The sequence below is a fragment of the Triturus cristatus genome, chromosome 8, assembly GCF_964204655.1.
Source record: "Triturus cristatus chromosome 8, aTriCri1.1, whole genome shotgun sequence".
In the NCBI taxonomy this organism is placed as follows: domain Eukaryota; kingdom Metazoa; phylum Chordata; class Amphibia; order Caudata; family Salamandridae; genus Triturus; species Triturus cristatus.
The window spans coordinates 305,642,718-305,664,856 of record NC_140591.1 but is presented as its reverse complement, the minus strand read 5'-3'; the positions used below and the strand labels follow the sequence as shown (position 1 = coordinate 305,664,856).

The 22,139-nt window shown below is 48.9% G+C and overlaps 1 protein-coding gene across 1 annotated transcript in view; it reads left to right on the top strand.

Moving 5' to 3' along the window:
- The window catches only part of ZDHHC20 (zDHHC palmitoyltransferase 20), a 337,926-nt gene that overhangs the window by 128,471 nt on the left and 187,316 nt on the right, over positions 1-22,139 (top strand). The window contains exon 3 of the mRNA XM_085621583.1: positions 22,020-22,114. Within this exon, the coding sequence (XP_085477709.1) occupies positions 22,020-22,114 (95 nt within the window). The remainder of the gene's footprint in view (positions 1-22,019; positions 22,115-22,139) is intronic.

Genomic DNA, 22,139 nt, shown 5'->3' with positions numbered 1-22,139 from the left:
TTGGCGTTGAGCACCATCGGTAGGCGGTGTGTGTGGCGGAACATTAGCATATTCAGGAGCTACATCATCTAAATAGGAAGAAAGGAAAACATCTTTTGCTGTTTTGGGATGTGCTTTTATCGGGAGTAAGGGAGGTGTCAAGTCTTTCGGTATTTTCGGGGTGGCCTGAGGTAACCCTTCGGCCAGAAGAGGATACATACCATTCATAAGGGTGTTTCTTTGTCTGTCTACTTGTTCTGCTTTTACTCGGGTACCTTCCTCAATTAATATATTTTCTCGGGCTCTATTCGAATTCTCTCTACTTTTCTCTTCCAGTCTGAGCGCTTTCTCTGTGCGCCTATGCGATTCTTTACGCCATAACTCAACGGCATCTTTCTGTGACTGTCTGGCTTTCTTTTTCCATAATTCTTCTTCTACTCTCATGATGCAATCTGCATCCCAGGTCCCATCTGCGGGCCACCTCTGACTTTCTGGTAAATCTTTGGTGTAGTCCACCCATAAATCAAGAAATAATACGGCATCTAGGCCATGCTTATGATACATAAAGTACCCTGGAGTGTCCCTAGGTGGAATGGGAACAGCTTCTTCGAGTACCCCTTTTCTGGTTTTGATCTGTCTTATTTTAGAAAAGAGCGGCATTTTTAGACCTTATTACTTATTCTTGAACACGCTTAATACAATAAACACAATAATGAACAATCATTCACACCACAATATGTAGAACGTATTAAAACATTTAACATTTAACAGTTAACGAACAATGATAACTAATAGGAAACTCGTTACTGACATAATACTAACACTAGATAATACTGAATTATATGCAAGACATACTAGATATACTGCTAAACAGTACATATACACTGCTGAAACAGTGCAGACCGGATTTGTGTACCCAAACACGTCTTGACCGGCACAACCTAATGTGCACGCCTAAATGCCTCCCCGGTAACGGTACTCACCGGGTAGCACGGAACGGAAGGCCTCGGAACTGAACTGAACTGGACCGGACTGGACTCGACTGGACTCGGAACTTCGGAACCTGGTGGGCCTCTGTATACCTCGGATCTTGCTCTCTTAGCTAGGCTCTGGTCGGGATACTTCGCACTTCTGACCGCCTCGTCTGGGTGTTGATCGCAGCCTCAGTCGCTCCCGCTTGGCCGGAGGGAGATACAGGAAATCCTGCGGGTACGCGTTGTTGTCCGTCCGGCTGTGGCAGGAGACCGGGCCTGCAACGCACCTCCGGCGCGTGAGATGAGAAAGTGTCCCTATTCGGGCGCCAATTTATGTGGTAAATATTTAATTACCTGTACTATTTTTTATGCGGTAAAGTCTAGTAAGAATAACTCAGTAAAAATAAGAGGCAGAATCCGTGGTATTAGAGGTTCTGAAAGGCTTTATTCCTTACAAGGAATTATGGTTCGAACCATAGGCATCAAATTCCATCACCACGAGGGTTCAGGAAGGGAAGGCAATACATTATTGACAAGTAAAGATATTTATATGAAAAGCATTACATTAAGACAGATGCAGGAGGCGTAACAGCTGATAATATAGATAATACTACACATACGTAATGGAAAAAGGCGTAAACATAGGCGTAAACTAAAAACGTCATTAAACATGATGTCACAGGTGGGTGGATCCATAAAAGAATCCTGCAATGTCAGCAGAAATACTTGGCAGAGATGCGTGCGCAGCCGCATGACGTGTGATTGACGTGCAACTAGAGGGTGAAGGGGACTTGACATTTAGCTCTACATGTGGAGACAGAAGTCTGGGGGGTCATGTCAACCTAATCCCAAATCATATCTAATATCTTATGTTTAAAGAACTGTTTTATCTAAAAGGAAAGGTCTCTCGGACGGGATCTATTCTATACTGACTGTTAGTGCGTGTACAAGCGTCTAAGTGTCTACATGAGATGCGAGGGGGCAGGAATCCTCCATAGTAACAGGGGCTAGGAATTACTTGCATGAGGACAGTGAGGCCTGACCCTTTGCTCGGTAGCTGGAAGAATGTTTACCTAAACTACTAGACAGGAATGCATCGGGTGAGGAGCGGAGCAGATAATCTTGAAGGTGAAATACAGTTTTTGGCAGGCAACAGGCCGGATCAGGCACCGTTAGCCGCGCAGGGAGTAGGACAAAGTTCATGGATACAGATGCGGGCTCGGACTGGAGCTTTCAGAGGCAGAAGGCAGGAAAAGACTTGATGGCAGAATTCAGGGCCTACTCGCCTGAACTGTAAAACGTGGAAAGTGAACCATATAAAGTCGGTGGCCTTTCATATTTAGGAACGGAATATCCGACTCATTCATGGCGGATCTGAAAGAGGACATGTTGACGGTGGACGCACATGTATTTGCGTCTTTATAACTGGAACTGGAGGGAACATACATGTACGTGTAGCATATACATGGAGCCGTTGGGGTCTAAGATAGGGGACACAATTGACCATAAAATTCATATTTCCTCAGTTCCATACCAAATTAAAGCCCCCCCCCCCAAGAATAATCGGCGTTGACTGCGTGTAAGATCGCTAAGGTTTTTTTTTTTTTTTTTTTTTGAAACCGTTTATTGCAGTTCGTAAAAGTTACAGGTATGGGCCTACAACCATCCGGCCGGCCGCTAGAATGACAAAAACATATTGCACACATACAGTAAAAATCTCTAGGCAGTGTAGAGCAGTGAAACAGGAGTAATCAATGGTGCAGGCCACACAGCTCCAAGCCCACAGTACGGTTCCCTTTTCTTGAAACAAAACAACACCAAAAAACCACACCCGCAAGGCAACCCGCGATCCAAAATAACAGCACGTGCTCCATAAGTGGGGGATCCAAACCAGCAGCAGAACTCTGGAGAGGGGAATGGGAATAGATCAGGGACTGGGGGACCGCGCGCCCGCGGCTGAGGGAGGGGGGCCGTCTAGGGAGACGGAGCAGGCGAGGCAGCCGGTAGCAGTGGTGGCTCACAAATACCCCCGCGGTAGGCGTTCCAGGGGCCCCAGATTTTCACCCACGCCCCAGGCTTACCTCTCGCCACATACACCACCTTTTCACGAAACATACACCAATCCATATGCTCTTTCCAGGCCGACACCGCAGGGGGCCTCTGGGATCCCCACAATTGAGCAATGTCGCGCTTGGCTATCATGTATCCCAGAGTCACCCACCGCGTCTGCGGGACCGAATAGTCATTCGGTTCCCATACATTCAGCAAGCATCTCCTCGCTTCAGGCAGCAGCGCAACACGCGTCACCACACGCAGGACCTCATGCACACCACGCCAGAATCGCTCCACCTTCGGGCACTCCCACAGTATATGCATGAAAGTCGCCAACGCACCACAGCCACGCTTACACATTCCGTCACCAGCAAAACCCATACGCAGAAGCCTTGGCCCCGTCACGTAAACCCGGTGAAGGATCTTGAGCTGGACGAAACGAAGGCGAGCCGGGATGGCCACCTCTTTCGGAGAGGCCACCGCGGAAATCCAATCCTCATCGTCCAGCTCCAGCCCGTCGGCAACCCAAGCCTCGCGGAGACTAGTCAGCAGGCACGATCTATCGTTGATCAGTTTTTTGTATATGAGGGAGATCGTGCTGTCCGGGACATGGCCATCTAGGACTCTGTCCTCCAGGGGGGAAGACTCCGGAATGGATGCGACATCCGGGAAGACGGAGCCCAGCGCATGGCGGACCTGTAGGTACCGAAAGTACTCACTGCCCTGCAGCTGGAACTCCGCCTGCAGCGTCTCAAAAGTTTTGAATCCCCCCCTCGTCCAGAGATCTCCCACCGTGCTGATTCCGATCGTGTCCCACTTCTCGAAGCCCTTCGACGTCCACAGGGAGCCCAACCTCTCAGACGCATACAGCGGTGACGCCCGGGTCAAACGGTCCTTCCACCCCATAGCTGCATTAGCCGCGTGCCAGACACGCACCATGACACGCGTCGGTCCCGTCAAACGGGAGTCGGGCGCGCCAGCGTAGAGCGCTCGATTGTAATCGCCACCGGGCAGGAGCATCTTATCCATCTCGAATGCCGGGTTCAAGGCGGGCCCGTAAAGGCCATGATTAATTGCAGCTAGTTGGGAGGCCCAGTAATACCGTTTAATGTCAGGGAGGGCGACCCCCCCATCGTACCACGGGAGCGTCAATTTAGCCAGAGCAATGCGCGGCCTCCCGTCCCAGAACAGGCGCCGCTGGAGGCCCTCCACCTCACGGAAATAGCGTGCCGGGACCAAGTCCATAGTATTCTGGAGGGCGTAGAGGAAGCGTGGCAGGGACATCATTTTAAACAAGGCCGCTCGGCCGAGCGGCGAGAGCGGCAGACGCCGCCAGCGCACCACGTCCTCCCTCAAACGCCGGAGGGGGGGTAACAAATTCCGCTCGTAGCGGGCCTCCGGGTCAAGAGTGATATAGATACCCAGGTACCGAAAACCTTGGGAGGCAATCTGGATCGGACAGTCCCGTGGTAGGGCCGGAGCCTCCCCGGAAAGCACATATACACAGGATTTCGCCCAGTTGATGACCAGGCCTGAGTTGCGACCGAATGAACGCAAAACATCAACCAGGACGATCAGTGATTTACGCGGGGAGGCGAGATACAGAAGGATATCGTCAGCATAGAGGGACACACGGTCCTCATGCTCGGGGGTCCAGCGGAGACCACGGATAGAAGGGTGCCACCGCAGCCACTCCGCCAGGGGCTCCAGGGCCAGGGCAAACAGGAGAGGCGACAGGGGGCAGCCCTGTCGCGTACCCCTCCCCAGCGCGAATGGGGCCGAGACTCGCCCATTCACTACCACCTGCGCCAATGGGCCCGAATATAGCAATTTGACCCAGCTAATGAAACCCGGGCCAAACCCGAATTTTGCCAGCATCGCCCAGATGTATGGCCATTCAAGCGTATCAAACGCCATGGTGGCGTCCAAGGACGCCAAGATGGCCGGCTCCCGCACAAATGGGACACGCGCGAGCACCCCGTGCAAGCGCCGCAGATTGAGCGCCGTGTTGCGGTGCGGTATAAAGCCAGATTGGTCTTGGTGGACCAAATCGCCCACCACGCCAACCAACCTGTTGGCCAACACCTTGGCGAGGATTTTGGGCTCCGCGTTCAAAAGCGAAATCGGCCTATAGGATGTGACCCGTTCACGGGGCCTCCCCTCCTTGTGGATCACCACAATTGTGGCTAGACGCTGGTCCGGCGGGAGGGAACCCCGCGAGTGGGCCGCCAGGAACATCGCGCGCAGGTGGGGCGCCAACACATCCGGGCGTAGCCTGTAGAGCTCGATGGGAATACCATTGGGGCCCATGGCCTTGCCGGATGCAACCGAGCGAATAGCCAAGGCAATTTCGTCCGAGGTGGGAGGGGCGTCCAGCGAATCCCTGTCCTCCACCGTTAGGGAGGGCAGTGCGATGTCCCGAAGCAGGGCATGGGAGTCTGCCTCCGAGCAGGGGGAAACCGGGGAGTAGACTTCGCGGAAATAATCCGCGAAGCAGGAGACAATGGCTTCCGGCTCAGTGACACACGCACCATCAACACTCTCAATCAAAGTCACCACACGGCTCGCTCTCTCCCTCTTATCCAACCACGCAATCAATTTGCCAGCCTTATCACCCACATCATACAATCGCCCCTGCTGCTCTCTACTGAGGCCCCTGGCCGCCTCCGTGACGAGGGCCCGATAGGCCGCCTGCTTTAGGTGTAGAACATGCAACTTGTCGTCTGTTACCCCGCTTCCCAGGTCACCCTCCAGTTCTGCAATCTCGGCCTCTACCCGGGTCACCTCCTCCCGCTCGCGCCGCCGGGCATGGGAGATAAAGGAGAGGGCCTCCCCTCTAAGGACTACCTTGAAAGCCTCCCACAGGGAGATGGCCGAAGAGACCGACCCCACATTCTCATCGAAATATCGCTGTAGGGATTTGATCAAATCAGCACGAATGGTGGGGTCGCGCAAATACCATGCATTGATTGGGGCCACCCTGCCATCCCCCCTCGGGAAGACATCGAGATGCAACAACAATGGGGAGTGGTCTGAGATACCCCGCGCCAGATGGCGCACCTCCCCCACCCTCCCTGCGTGGGCCGCCGGGACAAGGATGTAATCAAGCCGCGAGAGGCTACCATGGGCACCCGAGTGGAAGGTGTACTGTCGCAATGCAGGATGCTTTAATCGCCAGCAATCCACCAGGCCCAGCGTGTCCAGAAGGCCGGGCAGCCACGCCTGTGCCCGGGGGAGGTCCCTAGGGGGATGGCGATCCATAGACCCAGAGGCTACCGCATTAAAATCCCCTCCAACCACCAGCAGGCCACTCGGAAGGTCCAGAAGGAGGCGCCCCAGGTCCGCAAATGTGGTGGCTTGTAACCCAGGCGGGACGTACACTGATATAAAGATAAACACTCTACCCTCCATTCTTCCCACCAGAACCGTGTAACGTCCCCTCTCATCATGGCGCACCTCATCAATCTCCAACGGGAGCGAGTTCTTGATCATAATACCCACCCCCCGCGAGCCCGAGGTGAAGCCAGAATGGGCCGCCAAACGATATCCCCGCCGGTTCATTGCATGAAAGGAGTTACCTATAAGGTGCGTCTCCTGCAGGAAGACAACATCTGGTGAAATACGTTTTAAGTACTGCAGGACCACACCACGCTTAATCCTATCCCCCAGGCCGTTAACATTCCATGACAACACAGCCAAATCCCTACCCCCCATCATACGTCGAAACAATCGGTCGTCCCCCATCGAGCATCCTAAAAACAACAACATAGTAGCGGGTTTGCCCTGCGGTGCTAACAAACAACACACCCCCCCCACCCCCCGGTCCCAACAAAACTCCCCCCTCCCTGCACCCCTGCATGAGCCCAGACAGCCCCCCCAAAGTGCAGTGTGCCTGTCGCCCCATAGCGAAAATACTAACTAGTCCCCCAGAGGAGGAGGGAAGCCCCCAACAGACCCCGCACGACCTCCATAGGAGGGGAAAATACGCAATCAATAAATGGTGAAGGAACAACGTCCAGAGCACGGCCTATGCAGTCACCCCTCAATTCTGCTCCGGCGGGCCCTCCTCGCCAGCCGCGCCCCCCCCGCCCCCCCGGCCCCGATCTCCAGGCAGAGTGTCCAGCCAGTCCCCAGCCGCCTCGGGCCGGTCGAAGAAGTGCGTGCGACCATCCACCTCTACCCTCAGCTTAGCTGGAAAGAGCATGGAGTACTTGAGGTTCAGGTCCCTTAGGCGACGTTTAACACCAAGAAAGCTCTGCCGCTGCTTCTGGACCGCCGGGGTAAAGTCTGGGTAGAAATGTACCTCCATGTTGTCAAGCTTGACCGGTCCCTGTTGTCTGGAGGTCTGGAGGATAGCATCTCTGTCCCGGAAATTAAAAATCCGGGCAATGAGAGGCCGCGGCGGGGCACCAGTCTTAGGTCTGCCCCCGGGGACCCGGTGAGCACGCTCCACCGCAAAAAGCTTACTCAGCCCCCGGGGCTGGAGATGGGTCAGGATCAACTCTTCCACGAAAAGATCCGCCGCCTCCGCCTCTCGTCCCTCCGGCACCCCCACAATACGGACATTATTCCTCCGGGCCCGACCCTCGGAGTCCTCCAGTCGCCGGTCCATCGGGGCGCTCGCCTGGCCAAGCCGGCGCACCTCCTTCTGGAGGGCCACCACGTCTGTCGTGAGGCTCGTTGTGGTGTGGGCCAGGGAGTCGACTCGGTCGTTTGTTTTGGACAAGTCTGCCCTCACAAGGCTCACATCCACCAGGACCGAGTCTATTTTTTGCGCTAAGGTGTCGAAACGCTGGTCCACCGAGGCCTTCATCTCTGCGATGGCGCCCATGACGTCCCGGAGGGTCAGATCCACCGGATGAGCGGATGCCTCCGTCGGGCCCACCGGGGATGCACGCGATGTCTCCGGAGAACCCTTCTGGAGCGTGTAGCGGTCCATACTGTTGGCCTGGTGTGCCGTGCCACGGCGGGTCGTCTTCACCTTCGCCCGGTCGCCATCTTGTTTGGTGGACCTGCTGGCTCTTCCACCGTCGTGCCAAGCACCCCAAACGGGCCGCTATACCAAGTCACGGGTGCCAGGGGGGGGGCAGGGGCGACCACCGAACCGCGGGTCAACCCACCGCCGGCGGGTCAGCCGGGCTCCTGGACAAGGCCACACCACCACACCCCGCTCCGCAGTCCGACCCCGCTTGAGAGCTAGGAGGGTGCAAAAGCGAAAGTGAAAGTGCGGGGTACGCCAGTCGCCCAGCCCCGTTCGCCGCTGTTATTCACTTTGTCCCCGGATCGCCCCACTACTCCAATCCGGGGGGCCGGCGAGGAGAAGGCCACAACCCTCGATCGATGCTCCCACCGGCGTCCGGGGTCCGATTCGAGCCCAAAAAACGGGTGGCGCCTCAGCTCCGGTTCCCCAACACAGTCCCCTCAACAAGGACAGGATATCGCCAGGATTAATTCAGGAGGTCGCGGAGGTCCTCGGGAGCCTCGCACCTACGCGGCCATCTTGGTTGCGCGCTAGGCTCCTCCTCAAGATCGCTAAGGTTTAAGCGTAAAAATGCATCCTGATTTTGATTGGGGGCGTATATGTTTGCGAGGGTCAGACACCCTACCCCAGAGCATTTGGACTTTTAAGAACCTCCCGTCTTTATCTATCGTAGCTTTAAGAGACATCACATACCAGCCAGCTTTACAGAGAATGGCCACCCCTCCAGTTTTCGAAGAGGAGCAAACCCAGTATTGAGTATATTTGGGGTGGCACATACGGCGAGTGTCGGAGGAAAGCGAATGAGTCTCTTGCAGGAAAATGACATCAGGGTCTCGTTGGATTAGGTATTGCCAAAGTTGATGTCTCTTATAGGGAGAGTTGGGCCCCTTAACATTTAGCGAAAGAAACTTAATAGGGTTGGTCATACTAAGTCTAAAAAGGTGATTCACCCTCAACAGCCCTTACATCAACACTATGGGTGTACATTCACCCCTCCCTGAACCCCATAACAGAGCAGCTTGGCTGGAAGCCCATCAGAAGCTATTGAACGAGCAAAGTACCTTCCCCCAATCCCCTAAGAACCAAGGTTGAATTCCCCCAGACCCCATCTCCCCAGTACCAGCGCATCCAGGAAAGTTGGACAAAGGAAGAGAGTAGAAAGAAAGGCAAAAAACTCAACAGGTGGCCAACTGGGCCATGCAATGTCCGAGCCTACTAGGAACAGCCCAACGTCTATAAGACGGGCCATTCAGGAGAAATCACTCTAAAGGGACCCTGAAAGAGGTGGGGTGGCAGGCGCAAAGAAGTTTGTGGGTCCCCGCATCCAGCAGCCAGTGGCATTACAAAATGAGCGAAAGATTCATCCTCCACCAGGTCATCACCGAGGGAGCCAGAGTCAAGACTAGCGATGGTGTCCAAAGGCTCACCCCCAAAGTGAGTGAGTTTTAGGGGATAGATTTGCGCTCTCGCAGTGGTTCAGCCTTCGTCCGGGCACGGTTATATACAAAGTCAAATGTTCTCAATGTCTGAACGCAAAAATAAGTTGTGAAAAGCATAAGAGATTGGATGCACCCGGGATGAGTTAGTCCTTATGATCTGGTGATCGAGAATGCGGAGAAGAGTCACTCGGGGAGGGAATGTGACTGATGATTTCCTGTTTGGCCTGTGAAGATTCCCGCTCCTGAAGGCGTCGCTTGTACATGGGCGGAATAACAGTAGACCATTCTGGACATAGGGATCCACCCGGGTGCCCCTGAGAAGACTGCAGGTCATCCCCCTCCGATTCCAGCGGGAGCTGTAAGAGCAGTTTTGCTTCTCTCAATGAACGAAGAGCGCGTCGCTTACCCTCCCAGGTAAACATCAGGGCAAAGGGGTGGCCCCACTGGTATTTACTATTGAGGTCTCTGAGCTTGTCCGTGACTGATGTGAAGTCTTTCCTCCTTCGAAAGACCATTGTACGAAAGAGCCGTGACCCCCTGGATCTTTTTCAAAATAGCTTCCTGTAGTGGTTGAGTAAGGTACGCAGGATGAGTTTCATGTAGTTTTATTCAAGATCATATCAAGACCATAACAAGACCCCACCAGGAGCAGCCAGCATGCTGCTCTGCCCAGCCAACTGTGACTATTTGATCCACAACATTTTAGAACATGTCATCACAGTAAGATTCTACAGGAAGGGCATGAATAGCATTGAACTCAGGATATAACATACCCCCCTTTCTCCCAAATATACAAAAGAACAACAATGAGAGAAAAAGAAAGAATAAGAGGAGAAACAGCAAGGAAATAAGAACCACTAACCAAAGAAAGAAGAGAATAACCAAAAAGGAAGAGCAAAGCAAAGAAACGAGGAAAACAAGAACATAAGAACCATCCTCCCTTCTATACACAAAAGCAAAGGAAAGAAATAACATAACATAATCAGAGAAGAGGTGAAGAGGAAGCACGAACGACTGCCCCAAAACACACCCACTGGCCAGAACAGGAATGTAAGGAGGCTGAAGAATGAAAAACCAACAGGGCAAGAAAACACGATAGAGGAAAGCTCAGAATCCACACGAGACACCATGAGAAAACATCACCAATAGAACAGAAATGAGAAAAGCAAAGAAGCGAGGAAAAGTATAAGAATAATCCTCACCCAAGAGGAACACTATCATCAATACAAAATGAAAAATATAATGTAAAGGCAACAATGTACATATAATATTCAATATAATAATAACATAAGATTGGGAGGACTATAGCCCAACAGCAACCCTTAAAAAGACCAGGGATTATAGAAGTAACAGATGGGACTAAGACCCATAGAAACAATAGTCCTTGTAATGATTGACATATTGAAAACCAAGAGAGGTTAAGATATGTAAAAAAATAAAATAAAAAAAATAACAGATATGGGCAGGGACCCATATGATAAAAACAGATATGGGTAGGGACCCATATGATAATGCGAAAGGGGCTAAAACCCTCGCATAGCTCCAAGAAGGAAGACCGATTAACATTGTGCACATGTGAGATGTGAACAGATCTGGCTAGGAACCCATATGATAATTGTGCACAAGTGAAACGGGTAGGACCCCAAATAAATGCAAAAAGGACTGTAACCCTTGCATAGATCCCCTGTGAGAGGGAAACAGAATAATGCACATGTGAAACATGTACAAATGTACAACGAGCAGATGGGACTGAGACCCACTGCGAACCCAGTGTAGAGGAACATAAAGCATGCATAATGGACTCATGATGGCGAACCCTTGTAAAGATCCCCTGTGAGAGGGAAAACAAAATAGTGTAATGGACTCTTGACGGCGTTTACAAACTTGGCGTATTCCTAGGGTCCATGGACAATAGTGTTGAAGTGAGACCAGTGATCCACGCCGGTGAGTGACTACTCACCCGAGTTTCAGAAGGCAAAAGACACACTAGCATAAGGTATGAGATGTAAGCATGCTTAACGTGTCACCGTACCTATGTGACACAATGCAGTGTTAGAACATGCGACAAATATCGATGAAAAATGTTATAACTATGTACGAGGACTTTGCGAAGAAGTGGGAGGAGGAATGGGAACATAAACTCAGATGTATACAGAGAAAACATTGCTGCCAACGTACAAGTGACTGTGTGAGAGAATATGGTGCCAATGAACATGTACAAGTAAAACATTTGAATGCTAGCAGACTGCACCATAACGTAATAGTCACAGGTGTGCCTGTCACCGCAATAGTGAGGAACAGGCGTTCAAAGAACACGAACAAGAGTCTGAAGAAACCAAACAGCTCCAGGAAACTAGCCACCTGAAAGTACTTTGCAGCGAATGATGCCCAGTAAAAACCGGAGGACACCAGGGCTTGACGGAAACAGAGTACTTTTTCAGCAGAATCCATGCCCACTGAAGATGGAAAGGTACATGGGGCACATTAAAAAAAACGAGAACTCACCGCAAGAATTGAAGGCAAGGTCCGGTGTCAAGTGTCCGGTGACTTGAGGAGGAAAAACTCACTGCCCAAACGATGGAACTGTAAAGGCGCACACTTGAGAGGTAGTGCAGCAAAATCCATGCGGAGCGAGGGGATACTCAAATTGTTGCCGCAAGATCCAAGTGGAGCAGACCATGCGGGGGAAAAGCTGTGAAGATGCAGCGACGTTCGTTGTCCTCTTGAAATTGAGCTTTATTGTAATGCGGAGCGTGGTTGGCAATGAAAACTGCTGGACCCATAAGACACAGGAAAGAGTGGCTGGTGACTCCAGCCGCAAGATGGCGGCACGCGCAGGAGACGCACGCCGAGTGGCTCACGGCGCGCTCCTGCTGAAAAAACATCCAAAGGCAGCACTGAAAACCAGCAAAGATCGAGGAAGTCATGAAAGGCTGTGGAGCTGCTTCGCGCGACACCATGGACAAGGTAAGGTGCGCGAGCCGTATTTGAATTAAAAAAAAAACGTAGCGCAACTTATTGCTTTTACTGGCCTCGCAGAAGGGAAGGCAACACATCCTTTGTAACCAAATAAAAACATTATACTTCTTACCATGACGATCTCCTCTTGAAGCAGGCAGGGAGAAGGGTCCAAAAAAACCACAAAAATGAAAAACAACCATATAACTTTAGAAGCACCAGTAGCTGAAAAGAAACTAGCACAAGTAGAGTTCCCTAAGGTGGTGTGCTTACTTGGAGACACGCCGAATAGCATAAATCCATCAAATGCCACATAGAGGAAATACAAGAGCTTGCACACAGTCTCAGATGAAGGAAAGATGGAAAGAAATAGTCTTACGCCAAACAGAACCACTTCATTCCGCACTGGAAGCAGAAACTGAAGAGGACATAAGGGTGAATGGCAGGCTTACCCTCCCAGAAGGCACAGGACACAGACGTCGTTAAATGGCAGGCTTACCCTCACTGAAAGGTAGTGAGAGTAGATGCCCAAGAGTGAATGGGCAGCTCCAGAAGCAGCACTTACCCAGACACACAGGAAAACGAACAACTGGCAGATTGCTGTGGGCGACCGATGGAAGGTCACTGGTGGGGTCAAGGATGCCAGTTGAAGGTAGATGGTTAGCTTGAGTTACTGTAGTCTGTACTTAGAGTTGCTTGAGGTTTTTAGAGGTAACAGAAGCAGGTTCTTTTGAAGATCGTCACTAAAAACTTGTAGTGGTTGTGTCAGGAACGCAGGATGAGTTTCATGTAGTTTTATTCAAGATCATAGCAAGACCATAACGAGACCCCACCAGGAGCAGCCAGCATGCTGCTCAGCCCAGCCAACTGTTACTATTTGATCCACTACATTCTATAACATGTCGTCACAGTAAGGGCATGAATAGCATTGAACTCCGGATATAACACTTCTTTTCGGCGAAGAAGTGAACCCGTGTAAGTATGTCTGGGATGCAGTTGGGCCGATTGTGAGGGCCTGGGACTCGATGGACTCTATGAAGCATAGGTGAAGAAGCTTCTTCATGTTCTCTAATGATCTGCAGGAGATCTGCCGTGTAGGCCATGATGTCCCTGCCTTCCGCTCCCAAGGGGACTCCTCAAATACGCAGGTTGTTTCGCCCACTACGATTTTCGAGATCCTCCTGCTTCAGCTGTAGATTAAGGTTTTGATCCTCCAATTCCGCCATCTTTCTCCATAGGCTCTTGTGGTTTTCTGATCTAGCGTCCATGGTGTGCTCATGGTCATCAATCCTTCCACCAATCTCTGTGACCTCCTACCAGATGTCCTGCAACCCAGCTTTGAAATCTTGCTTAAGGGATCCAATTTCATCTTTAATCTCTTGGAGGAATAATGCCATGAAAGCCTGAGTATTTGGCATTGCCGAGCCGGCCTTTTCTAAAGAAACAGGGGCGTCCTGTATCTGTACATTAATTTTGGTCCATAAGGATGTCACCGGGTTGTCTCGGGACGAGGCAAAATCTGAAGGGCTTATTTACAAGGCCCTTGCGACACTTTTGCGTCATTTTCAACATGGGGAAAAGTGACGCAAAAGTGGCGCAAGAGGCTTGTAAATCTGCCCCGGAGTCTTTGTTGGCTTTGTTTTTAGGAGGCATGGCTAAATAGCAAATTGTGTCTGCGCCCCAGGTAGTTAAGATGAGTCTCCCCCCAGGTTTTGGAGAATTGACAGTGAGTAGTACCACAAGATCAATTATGTCTTCAGTTACAAAGTTCGGCCCCAACCGCAGGCCGAGAGAATGGCAGGGGGGTTTGGAGGCGATCACCAACCCAGCAGTACCCAAGCAGGTGTAGCTTAAGGGAGGTTACCCTATCCCCGGCAAAATTATCCACTTTGCGATGCATCAGGACATTGCATCAGCAGGCCCCCAGGAGCACTGCTTCAGTACCAGATCGGGCCGCTAACCCACTATATTTAAAGCTTACTTAGTGGGTCCGTAAATAGCAGGTGGGGCTGGTTAGAGGACCATCATTTGCATCCCACTGCTCTCATCCAGAGCCCTGATCTGTTGGGGGCCAGACTCAAAATGCGGCTCTCCGCAAATAGGCCCAGCAGCGACAGGTCGTTTAGAGGTCTCCGGTCGAAAAGAGTAACAGGAGCCCCCCTCTGTCCGCAGAGCTCTTATCGATCTACTCCCAGTCAAGAGGGGCTCCCAGCTCCAGCCAGGGCGTGAAAGTGGATCCCCAGCAACCAAGCAGCAGGGAGGGTGGCCAGGTCAGATCCAAGCCCTACGAGGTGTTGGTGTTGATGTCACAGTGCGGGTAGCTAATCCATCCATGTCTTACCCCCCCCTCCCCGCCCCCCTCCGGTAAGGGCAGCGGCAGGCCCAGGCATATGCCAACACCCCCTGGCTTATGCCAACACCCCCTGCGCCAGAACTCCGGGGGTGCGCAATCTACCCTGCTGCCAGGGTGTCAGTCTCCGCATGCAGTGATACGGGGGAGCATCTGACACAGCTTTCGGGGTGGGTCAGGTCCTCCCCCAGTAAGCAGGGCCTGTCTCGCGGGTCCCGCCGTCCCAGCCGGCATGATTCAGTCCTACGGCTGCGGCCCACCAACACTACGCAACAGTGCTTCTGTTCCAAGATGGCGGTGGTAGGTCACGCCGCAGGCAGATCTTGAAGATCAAGGCCCCCGATTACAGCGGGGCTGCTCCTTCAGTCCGAAAAGCACCCCCAGGCAAGGCGCACATCAAAACTCACTGCAGCGTGGCTAGCCCAGGGTGTAGCATCGCGGAAGTCCTGAGTGTCTACGAATCTTGGCTCCGTTCCCGGGGTTCTCAGGAGTTCCTCAGCAGATGGGGTCCAGCACACTGTTCCTCCGCTGCACTGCTTTAGCAGCTGCGACCTCCGGGCTAAGAGCTGCAGCCTGCCGAGATCCCCGCATTAGCACCCCCCCATCCAAGATGGCAGCGGGGAAGCTTGCTGGGGAGTGGTCGTGCAATTCAGAGCCCCCGAGCACAGCGGGGCTTCTTCTCCACGTCCGGCAGCTCCTCCGCCCTCTCCTGAATCAAGGGAGTTACCTAGCACCAGTCAGCAGACCCGGTGGCCGGGATTAACGGCTTTAACAGGACGCGATGGAGCGGAGACCCAGCTGCACACGTCTCACTCCATTTGCGTCTTGGCCACGCCCCCCCCCTCCCCCCCCCCTTGGGGCATGTTTTAAGGGGCCACTTAAGTGAGTGACACAATACGTGCTGCAGGCCTATTAGTAGCATCTAGCTTACAGGCCCTGGGTACATGGTATACCATTCTACAATGGTCTTAAAAGTAAATTAAATGTCAGTTCGGTGAAAGCAAATTACATCCTGCTTAGGGGAATGAGAACAAGCACTTTAGCAGTGGTAAAGTCCTGAGAGTCCTAAGGCCACAAAAACAAATTTCATAAACAAATAGACAGAAACAGGCAAAACATTTGGTGGAAGACGACTCTAACGCTGACAAGGCTAAGATGCGTGGACTGTTCGCATTTGTCCCTATTTATCCCTGCTTGCAAAATTAAGAGTCTCAAGGTAGAAAGGAAGAGGAAGAATGATGGACGCTGGATCTGTAGAATGATAATGTAATGGTCTAAGTAACACTTTAGGTGTTTTAATTCAGTAGTCACCATACAACACTAAGAAAAACAATTCATGAATTCACCCACCTCCTGGACCAAGAATCCCACCCATTTCAACTTGTATAACATTACCTACTTTGGGTGATGATGTTGCTCTGGCTTCTCAGTCTTCTGGTTCGCGGTGACTTTTGTCTACAAGAAACAACCTCTTACCTTGTCATAATACTTAGTTATATCACTGAGACAGCAACTGTCAAACAGCATGCATTAGGTTAGTAGTCTCTCCATGTATAAGTGTTCTCAACACCTCATCATCACTGCTGGAACAGTTCAGAGTCCTAACTATACTCTGGAAAGTTTACTGTTGCAGAGTAGTTTTGCATTGTCTGTATACGGTCTTTGTTGGAGGTTTCAGACCCTTACTTACACTAATGTGAATCTTTACAAGTAAACCGCATGGGAATGAGTATATATTTGTGTGAAAACAAAGAACTGTAGAATAATATTAGTGTAGTTTAAAAGATCAGGTGACAGCTGCACTTTCAAGCCAGACGTAAAAATCTATGTAGGTTAAGGACCGCCCTCCTCCCGTCTGTGCTGGTGCCAGAAAAAAACATAAATGATCTAGGTATCTAAGGCACTCTAATAGCATTATAATGTAATTTGTGTGCCCCTGAAAATTCAGGCTCGGGCAGCTAAAAAAAAAGTCAAAAGAAGTAGAGCTATGTGGTGGGCAAGCATTTTTTTGTGGAAGTACGAACCTTCTGCCCAATCAAAACATGTACCCCTGTTTCCTAAAATGTAGGGGGAGCCAAAGCACCTCTTCTAGTTCTTCTCAGATAATTGTCTGGCAACAGATGCTCTGTCAAGCCAGACAGTAAAAAAGACAGGGCCCCTGATTACATGTTTGCCAGGGGGCTGGGTGTGGGAGTGGGAAATTGAATTCTGATCCTTGAGCAAACGGAAGTTTGTGCTGCGATCGGATTTCTGAATTGTGTGTTTAACAGTGCAGGAGACAGTAGACCGCAACGGGGTTGCTGCGCTACTCCCCTTGGACCTCTCGGCTGCCTTTGACACAGATGGCCATGACACTCTGAAACAAAGTCTCTATGAAGCCGGCATAGAGGGAACTGCTCTAGACTGGATCGCGTTCTACCTTCGAAACAGAACTAATGTCATCTAAACTCCACCTTTCTCGTCCAAACCATACCCCACAAAAGCAGGGGTCCCTCAAGGCTCGATCATCTCACTCATGCTTTTCAACATCTACATGAAGTCATTACCAAACTGATCAATCAATTTCACCTCGCGTGCTATAACTATGCAGATGACACGCAAATACTCCTTCAACTGAATTACCCCAAAGACGTTGGAAAATCCCCAATTTTCTGTTGTCTCCGAGCCGTGGATCAGTGGATGACTTGGAGCCATCTCAAAGTGAATGCTTCCAAAACGGAAATACTCACGTCTGGCGATTGGAAACATTATGACCCACTTGCCGCCTGGCCTGATGAACTGGGATCACAGCCTAAAGTATTGAAGGAAGTAAGAAACCTCGGAATGACCAAGCTGTCGATGAATGCCCATATGGACAAACTAGCAAGATCAAGCTTTGTCACTATAAAAACACTGCAACAAATTTTCCCTCATTTGGGATTTCCACACAAAGTCCAAGCTACCATCTCCTTTGTTCTGTCCAAACTCGATTACGCCAATAGCCTCTACCACATATCACCTTTAACGACCATGGAAAGACTACAACGGATTCAGAACTCGGCTGCCAGACTATTTTTGCATATCAAACTGCAAGACCACATCTCACCTGCCTTGAAAGCCCTGCATTGGTTACCAGTTGCCAGAAGACCCACGTTCAAGCTACTTTGTATCACCCACAAAGCAATACATGGAATGGGACCGCTCTTCATCAGGAATAAAATCACCAAACACATTTAACAAAGCAACCTTCGCTCAAAAGGGGCTTTCAGCCTCAAAATCCCAAGATACAAGGAAAAAAACCATGGGTGGCACATCCTTCTCTGTTCAAGCAGCCAAACTATGGAACTCTTAACCCCCCCCCAACATAAGATCCACCGATAACTATCTTATCTTCAGAAAACTACAAAAAAATTGGCTCTTCCCCACATAAGCACCATACGCAAACAGAAATTTACAGCAAATCCCTCTGTATATAAGCATTTATTTTCACTATATATATGTACCTATCTTTGTGTATTGCTTTGTATAAACATGTAGAATAATTATGATGTAAAAATAAAAAAAAAATGTCATCTTTGGTCTACATGTACTTGCTTCCATTGTTCATCTATGTACCTCCATGTAGTTGGATCTGTGTATCTGTTACTTTTCTCCTGCAAAAGCATATCCAATGCACTACCCTATTTCTCATTCTGTACCTCTATATATTTAATCTACATATACTTACCTCCTTTATGCATCTATATACTTTCAATGTACTTATGGTTCTATATATTTATCACTTTCTTCTAATTTGGCATTTCCAATACACTACCCTATTTCTCAGCCTATACTTCTCCTAATATATCAATATATCTTCTAGCCCAACTTTTTGACTCATCTCAAACTTTTCTACTACTCTTTCCAATGCACTACCCTATCTCTCACCCTATACATCTCAGTATTTCCTCTACATCCACTCTCATTTATCCGAAAACCACCTCTATGATCCCCAAAATAACCATTTCTAGACTCTCCTACTCTACCCCTCCTTGCATCATCTGACACCTCTTTACTATACCGATCCCCAAAAACAAACCTTTCTAAAGTCTTCCCTCCGACTCTTCCCCTCCAAAAAACCTTTTTACTCATCCAAAAGCATCCTCCTCCTACTGCTATGACTTAAAAAAGAAATTTAAAAAAATCTTCACTTCTATCCCTCCACTATCCTTTTCAATCAAAATAACAGAATAACATGTTTGCTTCTCAAATTCCATATTCCACTATACTAATTTACCACTAATCCTTTATGGGTTCCAGAGTAGCGTGCTACTCGCCAATAGAGCGTTTCAGCAGCCCATCAGGTTTACAAGCGCTATATAAATGCAAACCTTTTCCCTTTTCTACCCCTCCCCAACCCTTCTCAATCCAAATAACTGACTAACATATCCACCACTCAAATTAATTTCATGTTTCACCATACTAATGCAACACTAATCCTTATGGGTTCCAGAGTAGCGTGCTACTCGCCAAAAAAGCGATTCAAAACCCCATCAGGGTTAGCAAGCACTATATAAATACAAACCTCTTTCCGTCTTCTATCCCGCCACCTACCCATCTCTATCCAAATAATTGAATAACATATCCACCACTCAAATTACTTCATATTTCAGAATACTAATTTTCAAGACTAATTCTTTATGGGTTCCGGAGTAGCGTGCTACTCGCCAGAAAAGAGCTTCAACAGCCATCAGGGGTAACAGGTGCTATATGAATGCAAACCTTTCTTCCCCTTCTATCCCTCCGCTATCCTTCTCGCTCCAAATAACTGACTAATATCCACCACTCAAATTACTTTCATATTTCACCATACTAATTCACCACTAATCCTTTATGGGTTTCCAGAGTAGCGTGCTTCAACACCCCATCAGGGGTAACAAGCCCTATATAAATACAAACCTTTTTTCCTCTTCTATCCTTCTGCTATCGTTTCGAATGCAAATAACTGACTAGACCAACCTATCCACCACTGAAAAATTTACTTGCATGTTTCACTATACTAATTCAACACTAATCCTCTCTGGGTCCCAGAGTAGCGTGCTACTCGCTTAAAAAGCGCTTTGATGCCTCGTCGGGGGTAGTAAGCGCTATACAAATGCAATTACAGTACAGTTATTTTCCCCAAAACAATTCTGGAAGGTCAAACCTATTGAAAGTTTCTATGGGAGGGTGTCCAGGTGCAATGTGTTGCAAAACCTGGGTAAATGTGGTTCTTGGGGTAGCAAAAGATTTTGCATGCCATTCGTGGTTTTCCATTTGAAAGCTTCAATACATGAAGTGTACTACACATAGTAAAAACCTCTTACTGGGGAAACTGTTTTAACCAGGTATGATCAATCATTCACCCTAGACAGGCCTGTTAATAATAAGGACCACTGTTTTAGTTTGGTACTGCTGTACCTAAAATAGTCTGATCCTACTGTTTAGTATTTCTCAAAAGTGTGTGAACCAGGAAGAAGTGAAATGATCGGACTACATGGAAATCTGTAGTCTGCGAACTCGCTTTCCGTTTCTCTTTGGGAAGCACTCCGCTGTTGCAGGGAGGGGTTCATATAGGCCCCAAGTTAAGGGTGAGCAAGATGGAGGCTAATTATGATTGGAGGTCACTCCGATATTGACATTTCCACTGGACTACTTGCTTGTTGCACCATCCAGCATTAAGAATGTTCAGAATGGTGCCAGTGCCTCAGTGCCATTTGGGGCAGTTCTTGTTTATTGTGGCAGCTTCTTGCTGTGTAAGTGGCCTTTTTCCTTGTAGTGAGGTCGTGTCATAAATGACAAGCAGATGTTTTCCGTACTCTGTAGCCATACTCTGTAGCCCTTGCCTCTGAACCTCTACTTACTCCATTTGGCCTCCGTAGTTAAGCCAACCATGCCCAGATCACCTCAGTGCTTTGTTACCCTTTGTGCTTTAAGAGACCTAACAGATCATATTGTGAATGCATATCATTCATAAAGGTCAAAGCTCTTGATTTATTTCCTTCATCACTAGGGGTGCACGCCTAGCCATTTCTGAATGAATTGTTAATCAAGTAGTCTCTTGGGCAATGTTGAACAGAATTGTTCTTGGGTACCAAATTCAATTTATAGGTAGTAATAAATCTAAAAAAGTGCTACTCTTTCCCAGGCAGAGGGAATTCAGTGAGGTGTTTGAGTGACACTCAAGGGGTGCAGTTAAACGTTCTGGAGCAACACAACAATACTGGGCGTTTAGCCAGATCCACGATGAAGCACTTTGAATGGACAGTTCCTCAAAATGTACATCTCATTAACATGCACTGCAAACAAAAACACAACAATCACCTGAGCCACTACCCTCGTTATTGTGACTCCGACGACACTGATGCTCACCCCAAAACTGCAGATTACATATTTCCCATAGACACCAATCCCATGTAGGTACCCATATTCTACACTTGCCACCAAGCTAAGATGCTAGATCAGTGCCAGAAATGTGGTATGCAAGTATCCATAGCAAAACAGTTCACACCAGAGTTCATCTCCTTCAATATCAGAGACCTGCGCTGTAAATTTGAGTACCTTGTGCTATTCACGTCCAACAGGTATAAAGAGATAATCTACAAGTAAACTCTCTAAGAAAATGGTATATTATTATGTTTTGTTAATTTTCAATGATGCTCTCCAGGCATGAACCTTTGCTGCCTGTGTTCATCAGACGTATTCTGCTGTCACGAAAGAGAGGAGGGTTCCTTGTGCAGGCCCCAGCTTGTTTGAAAGAATGTTTTTTAAATACTTCTCATTTAATGTAGGTGTTCTAAAGATCACATTTGTGCTTCGCGTTTGCTTTCCTAAAGAAAGTAAGCTGGGATTTGTTTTGTAGTCTTTTATGTTTCCTCTTGGGAGACCCCAATGTTTAACCCTAAAAGGCAAAATACAAATATACGTGCGCTTTATTAATAAAACTGTTTGTTGACTGTTCAAAATGTCCAATCATCACTATGTATTTTACTGTAAATTGCTTTGTGACTAGCTACATACCATCTTATGAACAGTATTTGAAGTTAAACATTCATTGACAAACTCATGATGGATTGTGATGGTTTGTTACGACATTCAGGTGCTGAATACTTAGTACTGAGATGTATGCCAAGTTACCAGGTCTGTCTATAGAATGATATCCTAATGAATAGATTGTTTAACTTGACATACTAACACCGGTCTGTTCCACTCCTACACATTCTTCTGTGGGTACCTGTGTTTATTGTCAGATTCTCTCTCTAAATAATACTTGTTTGATTTGGTTGCAGTGGTCTACCTTGTGATTTTTCACCTTTCGTTTGTCATGTTTGTGTGGTCGTATTGGAAGACTATTTTTGCGCCTACAGCTACTCCATCCAAAGAGGTAATTTTAACTTTGAAACATCTTG